Below are 16,345 nucleotides of genomic sequence, written 5' to 3'. Positions count from 1 at the left end.
CCAAGAGTTTTTTACTTTTTGTTTTAGGGTCTTAAATGATTGACCCAATGGTCACTGATTTGTTGGCCAACAAAAAATGATATTTGACATTTAGTAACAGCTGGCACCTCTTCCAGCAGTTAAATCTTTATGGAAACTTTCTGGACTGGTTAATAAGTCCCAAAAATCAGGTTAAAGGTATTTTGGTATATTTCTATTTGTAAATTACATTACAAATCCTCACAAATGTCTATTTGCAGTGTTCCTTTCTCTGAAAGAGCAACGAACCCCCTTATCTAACACACATTTATAGAGACGCTAAGCCATGAAAAGTGTGTCTTTTTATAGGGGAAACAATCAAAATATTCTATTATTATTACTGCGAAACACACCAAGTCAAAAATGGTCCCGCTAGTCAAGGAATGCAATACACGTGAACAGGATTCCAATTCGACTTTATATCAAGTCGGACAAGTTCAAAAGGATTCTTGTTTTGAATTGACTCACATCCTATCCATCCATCCATCCATCCATCCATACATACATCTATCCATCTATCCATCCATCATCCATCCATCCATCCATCCATCCATCTGTCTATCTATCTATCTATCTAGACTAAAGGAAGAACCACATGTTAACTGTTCAATATAAATTAAGCAAACAAGATGTGTGTGAACAAGGTTCTTTATTGATTTTGTTTTGGTTATTTTGACAATTGGTTTTAAAATCATTTTCTTGCAGTTAAAGGAAACATCACTTAATATATAAGTCACATAATATATAAGTGAGGGAAAAAATATATCAAAGTGACAGTGCCAATACAATGTAAAGAAAACTTCGAAAGCATATTTGTGATTAGGAGCGTTTCACTGCACACAGTTTGTGCGGGGACGGGTTGAGCGTGAACCCCACAGATGGTGTGAGGTCGAGATCATCTTCAGACACTCCAGGTGGAGGTGTGAAGCGGAAAACCTGAAGAAGGGAGGCGAAGAACAGGAAGAGCTCCATCCTGGCCAAACCCTCTCCAAGACACACCCTGCGTCCTGAAAGACAGGGGGGAAATAAAAAATGAACATAAGTTATCTCTGTAGTAATAAAAGAAGTAATATATTCAAATTGCACTGCACCTGCAGAGAAGGGCATGAAAGCATCCTTTTTTACAAACTGGCCCTGCTTATTTAGGAAGTGTCCTGGGTTGAAGATATTGGGTGTTTCCCACTCATTTTCATCTCTCAATACGGTTAACAATAGTGGGAAGATGCTGGTACCCTGCAATAGATCAGAACACAATAAGTTATTATTGACTCATGGTGTGCACACATAATCAAGAGAGAATAACAAGAGAGTTATTCCTGCTATGCAGTATACTTTTACGTCCTCACCATATATATATATATATACTGTATATATACAGTATATACAGAGTATATACTGTATATAGAGGGGTGCAAAAGTCTGGGAGGGGAATTCACTAAGAATAAATTGCACCTGTTAAATCTGCTGTTTATTTCCACATGCTGTCTGCACTGGTTTAGAGCCATATTCACAAAATTAATCATGCAGATCAGGCAACATCGAAAATCTACCAACAGAGTGAACGGAAAATTGTAATGCCACAATTCCAATCTTGCGGGCCTGTTCTGTGCGCTTAATAGCGGAGGATGCTGTAGACCACTGCGATCTGAACTGTACAGCATCACTACACTGCTGTGATCCAGACACCTGAATCATATCTTTAACATGTTGAAAGTGCGCTTGACTACCCCACACATGTAGTATATAAATACAGTTTCTGCTCAGAAAAAACCGAATTGAAAAACATTTTGTTTTTAACCCCTTTTAAATAAAATTCAGTTTACTGCTTGCTTTACTCAGGCAGTAATAGCGTGAGTTTTGGGAATTAAGTTCAATCCATAATCAGCCTAATTTACATAGAAAGGTGGAGGTGATTTCGACTTTGCGTGGAAATGAATGATAATGACTCAAGACGCAGCGCTATTACAGCGCTAAACATATCTTAAACTAGATTGTGGGGGGGTTAGTGAATAAGACGCAGGTTTTTGCACTGAAATAATATGCGCAAAAGTGGCGCAACTGTTTAGTGAATTCGTCCCTTAGTCCACAGTGGAAATTCAATTTTTCAATCTTTTAAAAACATAGAAATATTTTCCTTTAATTAATTTATTTTTTTTATTTCACAAATGTTCTTACTTTTAATTAGCAACCTATATATAGAATACAAATTATAAAACAAATTACAGTTATTATATAAAATAAAAAATAACTACATAAGATTCTGAACTATTTCTTGGTACTTCAACAGAAATGACCCAAAATATTGTGTGCTCTAATATCTCATTTTAGCCTGACCTTCTTGATGAGGTATCCATTCAGATGAACATCACAGGTGGTCTTACGGGGCACACCAAAGGGGACTATGCTGGCCAGTCTCTGGGTTTCATGGATCACAGCATCTGTGTAAGGCAAGTTCTTCCTGTTCTCCGCCACTGGCTGACATTCACCAATTACTCTATCAATCTCCTCTTGGACCTTGTCTTTTGCAAGAGCAAGACCATACGGGTTGATTAACTTTGTAGAACGGAACTCATTACAGTTTCATAACACTTTGTTTCTTTCTTTACGGATTACTATAAAGGTTCAAATGAACAAAATGGTGGCATAATGAAGCAGTTCTACTATCAAGAGTGTTGTAGGGATGAAAACCTGACAATTGTCTTGAGATAATAATACTGTTTTTACATGTGGTAGCCATGGTAAAAGCAGAATAATTGCCTCCGGACCACTGAATTATTGAAAACATAAATTTTTTTGTAACTGTATTCACAAAAGAGCACATCCTCAAGTGCCTTTAAAGCCCCTTCCCCTTGAAGATAGTCCTTGACATGTACTAAGGTTAATATTTGGCCTCTATGGGTGCTGTTCAGTGATATAGGTAGTAGCTGGCGAACAGATGTTTTACATCACAGCTGTTACTATATTGTCATTTTAGCCCAGCTGGAATGAGTATTGATCATCAGCATCCAGGACAGGAAATGTATACTAATTTTCAATAATTCAATGGTCCATGGTCAACATATTTCTGAGAATGAACATATCTGTACACTGTTCTTCTGGAACACCACTCTATGATATTATATTTCATGTGTAATTTTCCCTTTGTTTCTCAGATATGTGCATCTATGCTCGCCCTTTTCGCAAGGGCCATATGCAACCCAAATCATGAAGCCTTTTGTCACCACAATGGTGGTGCTCCAGCTATTGGCTCAATCCATCTCTAAGCAGATGATGTGCTCTCCAGGCGCTGCAACTGTGGCATATCTACCTCCCTTCACATGGCAAAGCATTGTTTATATTTGCAGGGATATAGCACAATCAATGCTCGCCCTTATCGTAGGGCTCAAATACAAAATGCTGTTATCCTTGCAAGGGCACTGCACAAACAACATCACCCTTATCGTTGGGCTCAAATGCAAATGTTGTTTGTCCTTTTGCAGGGTTTTGCACAAGCAAAGTCACCCTTATTGTAGGGCTCAACACAAACACTGATTATCCTTTGCAGGGGTATTGCACAAACCATACTCTACCCTTTTGCAAAGGCTAAATCACAAAGCAAGGGCTCATTCACAAGCATTGTTTACCCATCTGCAAAGAAATTGCACACACAATACTCACCCATTCAAGCTAGCCTAACCTTCTGCAGGGTATGGAACAATAGTAGCATATTTGTACAGTCATATACAAAGTTTTAGGCACTGGTGAAAAATGTTGCATAGTAAGGATGTCTTCAAAATTATTGCAATAAATAGTTTTCATTTATCAATTAATGTCATGCAAAGTCCAGTAAACATAAAAAAGCTAAAGCAATATTTGATGTGACCAGCTTTTCCTTCAAAACAGCACCAAATCTCCTAGGTATGCCTAGACATAGTTTTTCTTGGTTGTTGGCAGAGAGGATGTTCCAAGATTCTTTATGGAAACTTTATTCTGCAATCATTTGACCAAACTCTTTCCATTGGTTGAGCCATTGTTGCTGTATCGGGCAGTGTATCGGGTTTACAAACAAAGCAATGATTTCCTTTAGCCAAGAGTTTTTTACTTTTTGTTTTAGGGTCTTAAATGATTGACCCAATGGTCACTGATTTGTTGGCCAACAAAAAATTATATTTGACATTTAGTCAAACTGTTTAGGCTGTCTCAATTGCTTCATTAATTTCAATCTCTTAATTTAATCCCAGACTGACTCTATATTCAATAGGGGGGTCTGAGGGAGCCATGCTATCCGTTGTAGGGCTCCCTGTTCATCTATTCTAATCTATTCTATTTACAAAAGTAATATTTTGGATTCTAAAATGTATATTTCCTATTGAGACACTAAAGTGGAAGATATACATAACTATCTTAAAATAAGGTGCCTAAGACTTTTGCACAGTACTGTAGTCTTATATTTGCATCATTCATTTATATTTCTTACTCTTTTCGTAGGAGACCTAGTTGTCATCCTGAGTATAATTTATTGCTTTTGTATTTTCTTTTGGGGGCATAGGCTTTACATTAGTTTCCTTTTTCTTCTTTGGGCTAAGGTCTGCCATCATCGCTTCCAGCAGGATCTGGAGGTTCAAGCAAGTATCCAAGTATTAAAGTTTAGGAAATTATTTCTATATTCGTATTAATCGCAATAATCAGGAGTGGTGGTGGCGTAGTGGGCTAAATCACATAACTGGTAATCAGAAGGTCGCTGGTTCAATCCCCACAGCCACCACCATTGTGTCCTTGAGCAGGGCACTTAACTCCAGGTTGCTCCGGGGCGATTGTCCCTGTAATAAGTGCTCTGTAAGTTGCTTTGTATAAAAGCTTCTGCCAAATGCATAAATGTAAATGTAAATAATCTAGAGTGTTTTCTGATAGAAATGTAAGTTTATGTGTCATTCTAGCAGGAAGATCTTTGGATTCATTCTATCAAGCATCTAATCCAATCACAATACAGGCTCCGCTTTATAAGCCAGATCAGCTGTCAGGTGCACTTCTGTTGTTTTCACCCCCCTCCACCCCACCAGTTTAGGTCCCGTCCTGGGCGGGATTAAGCTCCTCTCTCCTGCCATCATCGCTTCTGGCAAGATCTGACAGTTCAAGCAATTATCCAAGTGTTGATCCATAGGACAGGGCTTACTCCAAATGATATTTCAGCTCTGTGTTCGTATTAATCCCAAGAATCTTGAGTATTTTCTGATACAAATCTAATGCTTCATTCACATAGGATGTTTTAATGATTATATGCATTCATTAACATTAAAATTTGCAGCCATACCTTGTATTTCAGGATATTTGGCCATTAGCAGAAGACTCCAGCATATTGTTGAAGTTGTGGTGTCGGTACCAGCAGCAAACAGGTTATTAATTGTATAAAATAGATTCTTTGTATGGAAAGGAGACTCTTTTACACCAGATTCCTGCACAAATCATGATAGTGACATCCAGAATAAGTGTCACAATAGGTAGCAATAATACAGCATTAAACATTCTTGTTAAAGTTACTTTTCTTATAACTACCAATTACTATGAATATGCAAAAATGTACAACTCAGTTCAACAGACCAATATGATGTGATTGGTTAATTAAAGGAATGTTCAAGATACTTCATTTTTGTTCAGCAGATGAAAGAAAGTCACGGAAAGAGTCAATGATGAGAGAATTTTTATTTTGGGGTGAACTTTCCTATTATGTCATTATTTTGATTCCTGTGGGTAGAGTTACTTTGGAAAAATGAAAAGGGTAGTCAGGGCTATTGACACATTTTAAATTGTATTAAATATAAAAGGTTTTGGAAATTATAACATATTTAATTTAGAAGTGATTTCAGCAAATTGTGGTTGCCACAACCAAATTTAGCTTCAGTGTGTGCACAGAATACCTCATCTTTCTGCTGTCGAATAAGAAAAGAATCAGCAAATCCTCTGGGATCCTGAGGGTTCAAAGTCTTTAGCAGGCCATTTATGAGTTTCTCACTTTCTTTAAAGGTATGCTTGAGGGTTTTCACAATCTGTTTTTGATTCTTCACAAAAGGACTAAGCCAAGGAAACAGGTTGTAGAGCTAAATAATCAGAATGAAAATGAATCATAATGTCACACTGAACAATGTACTAACTCAGTCAAACACTCAAATTGTCTAGGTTAGGTATGTAACCTCCTTCCCTGATGGAGGGAATGAGACGTTGTGTCGAAGAAGCGACACTAGGGGTCTCTCTTGAGCACCAAATATGCCTCTGATCAATGAAAAAAGGCCAATGGGTATTAGGCAGACAGTATTTGCATACCCCGCCCCGGACATACGGGTATAAAAGCAGGCAAATACGTCGAGTACATTCAGGAATTTTCTGAGGAGCCGGAATGGTCAGCGACGTGATCGGGAGGACACAACGTCTCGTTCCCTGATGGTTACATACGTAACCTAGACGTTCCCCGTCTGTCGCTCTCTCGACATTGTGTCGAAGAAGCGACACTAGGGGTCCCATTCAAATCACGCCGTGCGCTGAGCCGGGTACGTGTACTGCTGACACAAGAGCGGGCAGGTATATTTACGTGCAAAGGCGACCAGTTGTGTCAGGCTGCACGTACCCTTCCCCAATGCCCCATAAAAGATGTCTGAGCCCTTTTGGTTACCCTAAGCAGGGGAACAAGGCGATGCTTGCCCATCTGGGAATGGGCTGAGCCTAGCCGGGCCTCATTTCTCTCTATGTTTCTCGCATAGAGGCCCTTACACGCATCGTGGGAAGGGGGTCTTACCCAGTTTCCTATTCTTTCAGGGGGAAACCCTGCGGAGACCACACCTGCCCAACAATGGGAGGTAAGTGGCGAGATACATCACATATGTCCCTCAGGTAGCATGTGGAAAAAATGGCGCGGTGGTAGATCTAGCCTCAAGGAGAGGGGAGTTGCTACAGCACGGCGACCGGAGGGCAGCTGGCACTGCCTAAGGGAGACGCGGGTCCACTCGCAAGGGGACCGTACCGCGGAAAATACACACAGGAGGAGTCCAAGCAGGAGTCCCGACCTGCAGAGCACCTATTCCAGTAGAGGATAGATTGAGTACCCGCAGTGGATTGGGTCAGCGAATTCCTCCGCTGAATTGCGGAACCACAGGGCTAGGGAGGAATCGTCCAGGGATCCGAATGTACGGAATCTCCTGGGAGAGAAAGCGCACAGTTTTACCTCGACCGAGGGAAACGGCGCTAGGTGCAAGTGATCCACCTAGCCAGTCCATCAGCGTGTTACCGAGTTCTACCGGCTCGGATCTGAGAAAACACGGGATGATACTGACTCAACCCTGAGACTGTAAAATCTCGCAAAGGTATTGGCTAGTGCCCACGAGGACGCAACACTCCTTGTTGAGTGGGCTCGGACCCGCAATGGGTGGGGGGGGGCATGGCCTGGGTGTGGTAGGCCAATGAAATGGCATCCACCACCCAGTGGGAGAGCCTATGTTTGGAGAGAGTGTTCCCTTTCCGCTGTCTGCCAAAGCAGACAAAGAGCTGCTCAGAACATCTAAAGCTCTGCGTGCGGTCCAAGTAGGTACGTAAAGCACGTACCGGACACAGTAACGAAGGGGCTGGTTCTGCCTCCTCCCGGGGCAGCGCTTGCAGGTTCACCACCTGGTCTCTGAACGATGTGGTAGGAACCTTGGTCACATAGCCCGGTCACGGTCTTAGGATCACATGGGTGTCTGCCGGACCGAACTCCAGCAGGCGTCGCTAACAGAGAACGCTTGCAGGTCCCCGACCCTCTTGATGGAGGCGAGTGCGATCAGCAGGGACGTTTTTAGAGAGAGGGCACTGAGTCCAACTGATTCTAGTGGCTCAAAGGGGAGTCTCTGAAGGCCTGTGAGGACCACTGAGAGATCCCAGAAGGGGAACAGGCTTGGCCGGGAAGGATTTAACCTCCAGGTGCCATTTAGGAAACTGATGATCAAGTCGTGCTTACCCAAAGACTTGCCGTCTACTGCGTCGTTGTGGGCCACGATAGCAGCAACATACACCTTCAAGTTGGACGGGGTCAACCTCCAACCTCTTTTGCAGGAATAGGAGCACTGACCTAACTGCGCATCTCTGTGGGTCTTCAGCCCGGGAAGAACACCAATTTGCGAACAAGCGCCACTTCAGGGTGTAAAGTTGCCTGGTAGAGGGGGCTTTGGCTTGGCTGATCGTGTCTTCAACGGCAGGTGGTAGAGATCTTCTGCATCCTGTCCAGGGGCCAGACATGGAGGTTCCAGAGGTCTGTATGCGGGTGCCAGAGCATGCCCCATCCCTGAGAAAGAAGGTTCTTCCTCAGAGGAATTAGCCAGGGAGGGGCTGTTGCGAGGAGTACGAGGTCCGAGAACCAGGCCCGGGTGGGCCAGTAAGGAGCCACTAGGGTGATTTGCTCCTCGTCCTCCCTGACCTTGCACAGCACCTGTGCAAGAAGGATCACTGGGGGAAATGCGTACTTGCACAGCCCCGAGGGCCAGCTGTGTTCCAGCACGTCTGCCCAGAGGGGAGCCTCTGTTCGGGCATACCAGAGCGAGCAATGGGAGGTCTCTTGGGAGGCAACCTGGGCCTTAATGAACCGTTCCCAAATCAGCTGAACCAATTGGGGGTGAAGCATCCACTCTCCATCGGGCCAACGTTGTCGTGACAGCGCATCCGCCATCACATGAGTGGCACGCAGTGACTTGAGTCGCGGCTGGCTCCAAAGGAGGAGACGCCGCAACATGTGGCGGGAGCATACGCTGCCTTGGCGATTTATGTATGCTACCGCGGTGGTGCTGTCTGACCTGACTAGGATATGTTTGTCTCGAACTAATGGGAGAAAGTTCCGCAGGGCAAAAAATACAGTCAGCAACTCTAGGCAGTTGATGTGCCAGCGCAGCGGGGCCCCTTTCCAATGGCCCGCGGCTGCGTGCCCGTTGCACACGGTGCCCCAACCCGATCTGGAGGCATCGGTCGTGACCAGGATGCATCGGGACACCTGCTGCAGGGGCACTCCTGCCCGTAAAAAGCAGAGGTCTGTCCAGTGTTTGAACATTTGGCGGCATGCAGGGGTGATTGTTACCTGGTGCGTGCCGTGGCGCCATGCTCATCTCGGGACTCGAGTCTGAAGCCAGTGCTGAAGCGGTCTCATATGCATCAACCCCAGCGGCGCGACCACCGTGGAGGATGCCATATGCCCCAGGAGTCTCTGGAAAATTTTAAAGGGACCGTTGCACCTGGCCTGAAGGTGGCGAGGCAGTCCAGCACTGACTGCACATGCTCGTTGGTGAGACGTGCTAACATCGAGACTGAGTCTAACTCCATGCCGAGAAAAGAGATACTCTGAACCGGGGTGAGTTTGCTCTTTTCTCGGTTGACCTGAAGCCCCAAGCGGCTGAGGTGCCTGAGCACCTGGTCTCTGTGAGTGCATAGTAACTCTCGGGAGTGGGCCAGTATGAGCCAGTTGATGAGGTAATTGAGTATACGAATTCCAGCTTCTCGGAGCGGGGCAAGAGCTGCCTCTGCGACTTTCGTGAAGACGCAAGGGGACAGAGACATGCCGAAGGGGAGGACTTTGTACTGATATGCCTGGCCGTCGAACGTGAACCGTAGGAAGGGTCGGTGTCAAGGCAGAATTGAGACGTGAAAGTACACGTCCTTCAGGTCTACCGCTGCGAACCAATCTAGATGCCGGACGCAAGTTAGGATGTGTTTTTGAGGGAGCATTTTGAACGGGAGTTTGTACAAGGCCCGGTTGAAAACTTGCAAGTCCAAGATCGGTCGTAAGCTGCCGCCTTTCTTGGGTACGATGAAGTAAGGGCTGTAGAAACCCTTCTTCATCTCGGTTGGGGGCGGGGGCTTGGCAAACTGAATTGCGTAACCGAGTCGGATGGTCCGGGCCAGCCAGCGTGATGGGTTGGGAAGTGAAAGCCACGCATCCAAGCTCCGTGCTAGGGGCACCAAGAGGACGATTATTTTTGACGTACCCGGCGGGGCTTCGCAGCAGGGCGGAACAGGTAAATGGTAAATTGTCTGCACTTATATAGCGCTTTTTTTTAACCTTAGAGGTTTACACTGTGTCCCAATCACCCATTCACACACACACACACTCATACACCAATGGCAACAGAGGACACTTCGGCATGTGGAGTCATGTGGGCCGGGATTCGAACCACGAACCTTGCGAATGGTAGCCGATCTGCTCTACCACCTGAGCCACAGCCGCCCCCAAGTAGTATGGCGTCGGGAGGCGGGGACTCTAGTGCTGAGAAAGGACTCGAAGCACTTACCTTGCTCCGCACTCCCGGCAGGGGGTGGGTTCGTGATTGAGGAGGAGGTCCTGTAGTGGCGTCCTCTGGACTCGTCCGAGGGTCCGCATCCAGCATGCCAGGACTGTTGATGTGTGGTGGCAGAGTGCTGTGAGAACTGCATTTGCGGGCCAGGTGACCCAGAGACAAAGGCATAGCTCTTTTATTGAGAATGTGGGTTGGCAAATGAAATAAATTCAACAAAGGATTCTCCTCCAGGCCCTCCACCGGGGGACTAACGTCTTGGTCCCTGGGTTGATCACCTCAGGAGTGCCTGGGAGCCTTACGGGTCCTCGAGGGGTCCGTCAGGCAGGGGGATTCGGCTTCCTGTGAGGTGCTCGACGCATGGGCTGAAAGCACTAGCCTTCAATTGGGAGCAACTTGGGGTTCAGTGTCTTGCCCAAGGACACTTCGGCATGTGGAGTCATGTGGGCCGGGAATCGAACCACCAACCCTGCGATTGGTAGCCGATCTGCTCTACCACCTGAGCCACAGCCGCCCCCAAGTAGTATGGCGTCGGGAGGAGGGGACGTGTCCCGAGGCTCTAGTGCTGAGAAAGGACTCGAAGCACTTACCTTGCTCCGCACTCCCGGCAGGGGGTGGGTTCGTGATTGAGGAGGAGGTCCTGTAGCGGCGTCCTCTGGACTCGTTCGAGGGTCCGCGTCCAGAGTGCCGGGACTGTTGATGTGTTTCGGCAGAGTGCTGTGAGAACTGCATTTGGGCCAGGTGACCCAGAGACAAAGGAAGTAGCTCTTTTATTGAGAATGTGGGTTGGCAAATTAAATAAATTCAACAAAGGATTCTCCTCCCGGCCCTCCACCGGGGGACTAACGTCTTGGTCCCTGGGTCGATCACCTCAGGAGTGCCTGGGAGCCTTACGGGTCCTCGAGGGGGTCCATCAGGCGGGGGATTCGGCTTCCTGTGGGGTGCTCGACGCATGGGCTGAAAGCTGGGCCCGGTTTGAGGTGGAGCAGCTTAGCGTTTCCTCGCCGCAGGAGGAATGGCCCACAGCGGCAGGCTTGCGGCGGGGGAGAATATGTGAAATAGCCTCCGTCTGTTTCCTCATCACGGAGAACTGCTGGGTGAATTCCTCGGCGGTGTTGCCGAAGAGGCCAAACTGGGAGACAGGTGCATTGAGGAAGCGCACTTTGTCGGCCTCACGCATCTCGACCAAGTTCAGCCACAGATGACGTTCCTGGACCATTCAGTGGCCATCGCCTGCCCGAGTGACTGCGCTGTGACCTTCGTGGCTCTAAGGGCGAGGTCGGTCACTGAGCGCAGTTCCTGCAACACGTCGGGATCAGGGCTACCCCCGTGCAGATCTTTAAGTGCCTTGGCCTGGTGGACTTGCAGGAGGGCCATGGCATGCAGGGTGGAAGCAGCGTGTCCGGCCGCACTGTAGGCTTTGGCCGTCAGTGACGATGTTGTCCTACAGGCCTTGGAGAGGAGTACAGGGCTACCCCACCAGGTGGTAGGGTTTTCGGGGCATAGGTGAAGCGCAACAGCCCTATCCACCTGAGGAATCGCCGTGTACCCGTGGGCCGCTCCGCCATCGAGGGTAGTGAGAGCGGATGAGCGAATGGCTTTGTGACATGTGGAGAGCGGTGCCCTCCATGCAGACGTCAGCTCATCATGCACCTCCGGGAAAAAACGGGACTGGGGGGGGCATGGCTGTGAGGTGCGTGGAATCAACGAGCATGCCGGGGTGTTGGCTCGAGCATGGATGGGAGTCAACGAGCGCGCCAGGGGCGGGTGGTCTGAGGGGGTATACCCGGTGGAGCTGCACCCGCTGCCATCCCCAGATCACCTCCATTGCCAGCTGCACCGTCCTCAATCCCGTGGGAAGGAGCAATGCGGGGGGGGCGGCTGGAGTGGCGTGCTTTCGGTTGAAAGCAAGCCGTGACCGCAACATTGCCATGGTCATCTTCTCGCAGTGAGAACATGAACCACGCACAAATGCTGCCTCGGTGTGATCGCAACCCAGACACACGAGACAATGCCTGTGGCCGTCTGAAGCGGAGAGCACTCTACCGCATCCAGGAACTACGCAGGGGCGGAAGGGCATCTTTATAAAGACGCGTCCTGAAAAGGATGTTCAACGGCAGCTGCATATTTACTCTTTTAGAGGAAATAACTGTTTTAGAGAAAATCACTCTTTTATAACTCTTTTAGTTTCTTGCGCTGTCGAAGCGCCCAGGAGCAAACTGCACTGCTGTGCAGAGAAGGAGAAAACCGCTGTAATGCGCCGTTGAATCCAACAGGCAAGCGTCAGAGGAAAACAGGAACTGGTGTGTAACTCGCAGCTGACTGCAACACGACCATCGGCTCCGAAGAAGATTTCTGAATGAACTCAACATATTTGCCCGCTTTTATACCCGTATGTCCGGGGCGGGGTATACAAATACTGTCTGCCTAATTCCCATTGGCCTTTTTTCATAGATCAGAGGCATATTCGCTGCTCAAGAGAGACCCCTAGTGTCGCTTCTTCGACACAACGTCGAGAGAGCGACAGACGGGGAACTAATATTACGATAAATAATAAATTAATTATTTTTAATAATAAACCTTGCATAACTATATTGATGCACTTCTTGAATATCTAAAAAAAAACATTTGATAAATAACTAGTAGTGTACATATGTACAATTTTGAGGATGTATACAGGATGTGTACCTGAACTGAAGCTGAGCCAGCCATTTTCATGTTTTTGCATGCTCGCTGAATCATTTCATGTAACTGAGGGTTGCTGTACTCAAATCTGTCACCATAGACAATCGATAAGATTATGTTTGAAATAGCAAGGCTCACAGGCAGACTTGTATCAAATGGTTTTCCTGCAGAGGGGTGATTCTATGTTAGTTCTTAATTCAGTTTCAGTCAAATCACAATTCTTGTCCTTGTGGTTTGCAGTCCTACCTTCAAACTTTTCAAATTCCTCTATTAAATACTTTGATTCTTCAATTATTTTCTCTTCACTTCCTCTCTTCCCCATTCCAAAGTCTCGCAGATTTGAGATAGCAAAGCGTCTCATTTGTCTCCAGTTTTCACCATTGGAAAATACAATCCCTATAAGAAATAATTTAATCATAAGTCAAAGTATATATCGGACTGTAATCCCAGCAGTCTGTTTTTCTGCAAAATTGTTTACTGCAAAATCTTTTTCTGCATATGTGCGCATAGTAATTATTTATATAGTGCAGCTCTGTAAAAAATTTAAGAGACTCTCTTAATGGAGTGGTGGTGCGTGGTGGGCTAAAGCACATAACTGTTAATCAGAAGGTTGCTGGTTTGATCCCCACAGTCACCACCATTGTGTCCTTGAGCAAGTCACTCAAGTCCAGATTGCTCTGGGGGGATTGTCCCTGTAATAAGTGCACTGTAAGTCACTTTGGATAAAAGCATCTGCCAAATGCATAAATGTAAATGTAAGAGACAACTCCAAATGTTCAGTTTCTATGGATTGACTATTTATAGGTAAGTGTTTGAGTAAAATGAACATTTATGTTTTATTCTATAGTATAGAATATTCATTTATAAACAACACAATACTAATGTTTGAACTTAGAGTTAGTGACGGAAATTCCTGATTTTCAAGTTTCACAGTTTTCATGTTCTCTGCTGAAATGGAATGGTTGCCATAAATGTAGAGATGCTGAGATAAGAAACATTTGTTGCGAACATTTGGTCGCTTATTTTTTCCAGAGCTGTATATATTTTCAACTAACTCTTGTGGAACAATAAGTGTAAACTGGATTTTTTTATTTTATTTTTTTGCATAATGTATGCCTAATTATGCCTAACTATTGGAAAATGTTAAACCTTAGACTGAATTCTTACCAAGTCCCTGATTGAAATCATGGAATATGGGGGAAATATCTCGGTCTCCGAATTCATCTGAAAGGTTCACAAATGCCTGCTTGACGGTCTTGTATCCCGCCAACACTACAACCTTTTTGGGGCCGAAGTGCACAGTGAAAACTGACCCATATTGTTTTGACAGCTGTAAGGAAGAACAGAACATGGAAAACCATTAACAGTTATTTTATATATAATGGGGTGGGGGGGGGGTTGTGCTTATATGTACCCCCCATGAAAGCCACAGCCCTGTTTGAATACCATGATGAAACATCAGTCTAATTTATTATGACAAATTTGTACATTATGTTCTGTCTTGGAACACTTTTATCTGTGGGCGTTATTCTGTCACAGGGATTGGCAACCGATGACACGCGGAGGGGTAATCACTGGTACGGCAGCAACGGCGAGAGAGGAATAGACTATTTTAGTCTCATGAAATGCCTTGATGTAATACTTCCTCATCATCATGCAAAGTGTTTTCATGAGCTGAATGGGAGGCTAAGCAAAAAGTTAGGATACCCAACAGACTCATGCATCATGAGCCGAGTAAAGGCGTAAACGTGCCCGCTTTTCTTCGGTCAGGCTATGTGGATGACAGCCTATATTCCGTGTTTCATTTGTATCTTTTTGCTTTCAGAACAACACATCATGTAATGAGGAAAGCACCACTATTAATCCTTGAGATTTCAAACCTAGCATTTAAGTACACCCTCAAACATTGGTTACATGCAAAATTACATACAACTTTACCAATACTCAATGTTTGTTAGAACATTACGCAAAGCTTGTCTATCTGTTTACAGGCAGAAAGTAACACATTAGGTCAAATACTGAACAATTTATCCTAATGATGATTTTTTGCATGCATACTCACATCGCAGAGGCTCACGTAGGTTTTCTTGAGGTCAAGCATGAGCAGGTTTCCCAGCAGTGGTAGTGGTTTGGGTCCTGGAGGATCTTTTCCCTCATCCTGAGAGCTGGAGCCAGACAATAGTAGATAAACAACCACAAGCAGCAGCAAAACACCAAGTAAAACGCCTGTGCTGAAACCCTGCAAGAGAACCATTTCCATAAAAACCATAGTCAGAGCGATCTAGTACACACGTTTGCATGTAAAACCCCAGTAAAGGTCTGATTTGAATCGTATTCTTGCTCTTGTGTCATTTGAAACACAGTTGCAGGAGGGGCTTTAAGATTAAACAGAAAAACCAAAAAATCACTCTTATCCTGATCATAATAACAGCGGAATGACGTCACCCTCCCCTAAATTTATCTCAGCCAGAAGTTGTTAGACTTGTTCCGATTGGACTGCTCAAACATGGGCTCAAGGTTTGACCGAACTTCAATTAGTCGTTGCTGCCACAATTACTCCATTATGTTGGCAGCAAGAATCGTTCTCCACGGATGACCTTTCAAACTAGTTTTCAGACTAAATACTTTTTTCCAAGCTACATTTAAACAGCAATAATTTGATGGCAACATGCAGGTTGCATATTTCTTGGGCTGCAGCCAAGCAACGGCCAACTCAGAAGAACAGGAATGCTGACGGATCATATCTTGGCATTCCTGCCCTACATTGTTTACCTGTTTGTGGGTTTGTATTTAGTACTGCTTGACTAATCTACTTATTTGAACTAACTTGGTCACTTTAAATACAGTAAACGTCACATATTTTAAGTTTGAATACTTTAATTCTTATTCTTCATCTGTGCCTTATAGGACTGAACTTAGTCTATGCGACATGTGGCCTGTGAAAGCATAAAGTAATTTACTAGAGGAACATATTTCACAATGTAAACACTAGTAGTAAATATTTTATATATTGTGACAAAAATGATTGATGGCCTATGATTTAGGACCTAACAGGTGTATATTTGTTCTTTGCATCCTCCATTTTTTACTTTTAACACGGTGGTGATAATGTGTTTCTAGTGGATATTGACTGAAGCAAACTCATTCAGATGTTCACTTTAAAATGATGAAAAAATGGTTAACAGAGACAAAAGGATTATTTTACTTTTACCAGAGGAGCAAATTTGATTTTTAAACAACTTGTATCAAGTTGGCAAACACAACAAAGTCACTCTAAAAATAATAAAAAAAAACTTTAACTTAAACGTGTTTAACAGTTTTATTTCAACAAACAACTTTTTTTAATTAAAATAGTATGCATTATA

The 16,345-nt window shown here is 44.9% G+C and overlaps 1 protein-coding gene across 1 annotated transcript; it reads right to left on the bottom strand.

Annotated features, from left to right (window-relative positions):
- Positions 1-656: 656 nt before the first annotated feature.
- Positions 657-15,442, bottom strand: LOC127653199 (cytochrome P450 2K6-like). The gene is made up of 9 exons (XM_052139791.1): positions 15,043-15,442; positions 14,148-14,310; positions 13,227-13,376; positions 12,984-13,144; positions 5,913-6,092; positions 5,309-5,450; positions 2,353-2,537; positions 1,110-1,251; positions 657-1,025 (listed from the first exon to the last, which is right to left on the bottom strand). Exons 1-9 carry the CDS (start codon positions 15,247-15,249, stop codon positions 838-840), a joined length of 1,518 nt encoding a protein of 505 aa, XP_051995751.1. The 5' UTR covers positions 15,250-15,442; the 3' UTR covers positions 657-837.
- Positions 15,443-16,345: the final 903 nt, after the last annotated feature.

Source organism: Xyrauchen texanus, chromosome 12, assembly GCF_025860055.1.
Source record: "Xyrauchen texanus isolate HMW12.3.18 chromosome 12, RBS_HiC_50CHRs, whole genome shotgun sequence".
Lineage (NCBI taxonomy): Eukaryota > Metazoa > Chordata > Actinopteri > Cypriniformes > Catostomidae > Xyrauchen > Xyrauchen texanus.
The sequence above is the reverse complement of the archived record's forward strand: the minus strand, read 5'-3'. Positions and strand labels throughout refer to the sequence as shown.

Excerpts from the sequence above, each read along its gene's own strand:
- LOC127653199 (XM_052139791.1), bottom strand. The coding sequence starts at position 15,249 with ATGGTTTTTATGGAAATGGTTCTCTTGCAGGGTTTCAGCACAGGCGTT. Across the intron at positions 5,451-5,912 it reads TTCGACAGCAGAAAGATGAG|GAATCTGGTGTAAAAGAGTC; the intron begins GTATTCTGTGCA and ends TGATTTGTGCAG. Across the intron at positions 1,252-2,352 it reads ATGGATACCTCATCAAGAAG|GGTACCAGCATCTTCCCACT; the intron begins GTCAGGCTAAAA and ends GATCTATTGCAG.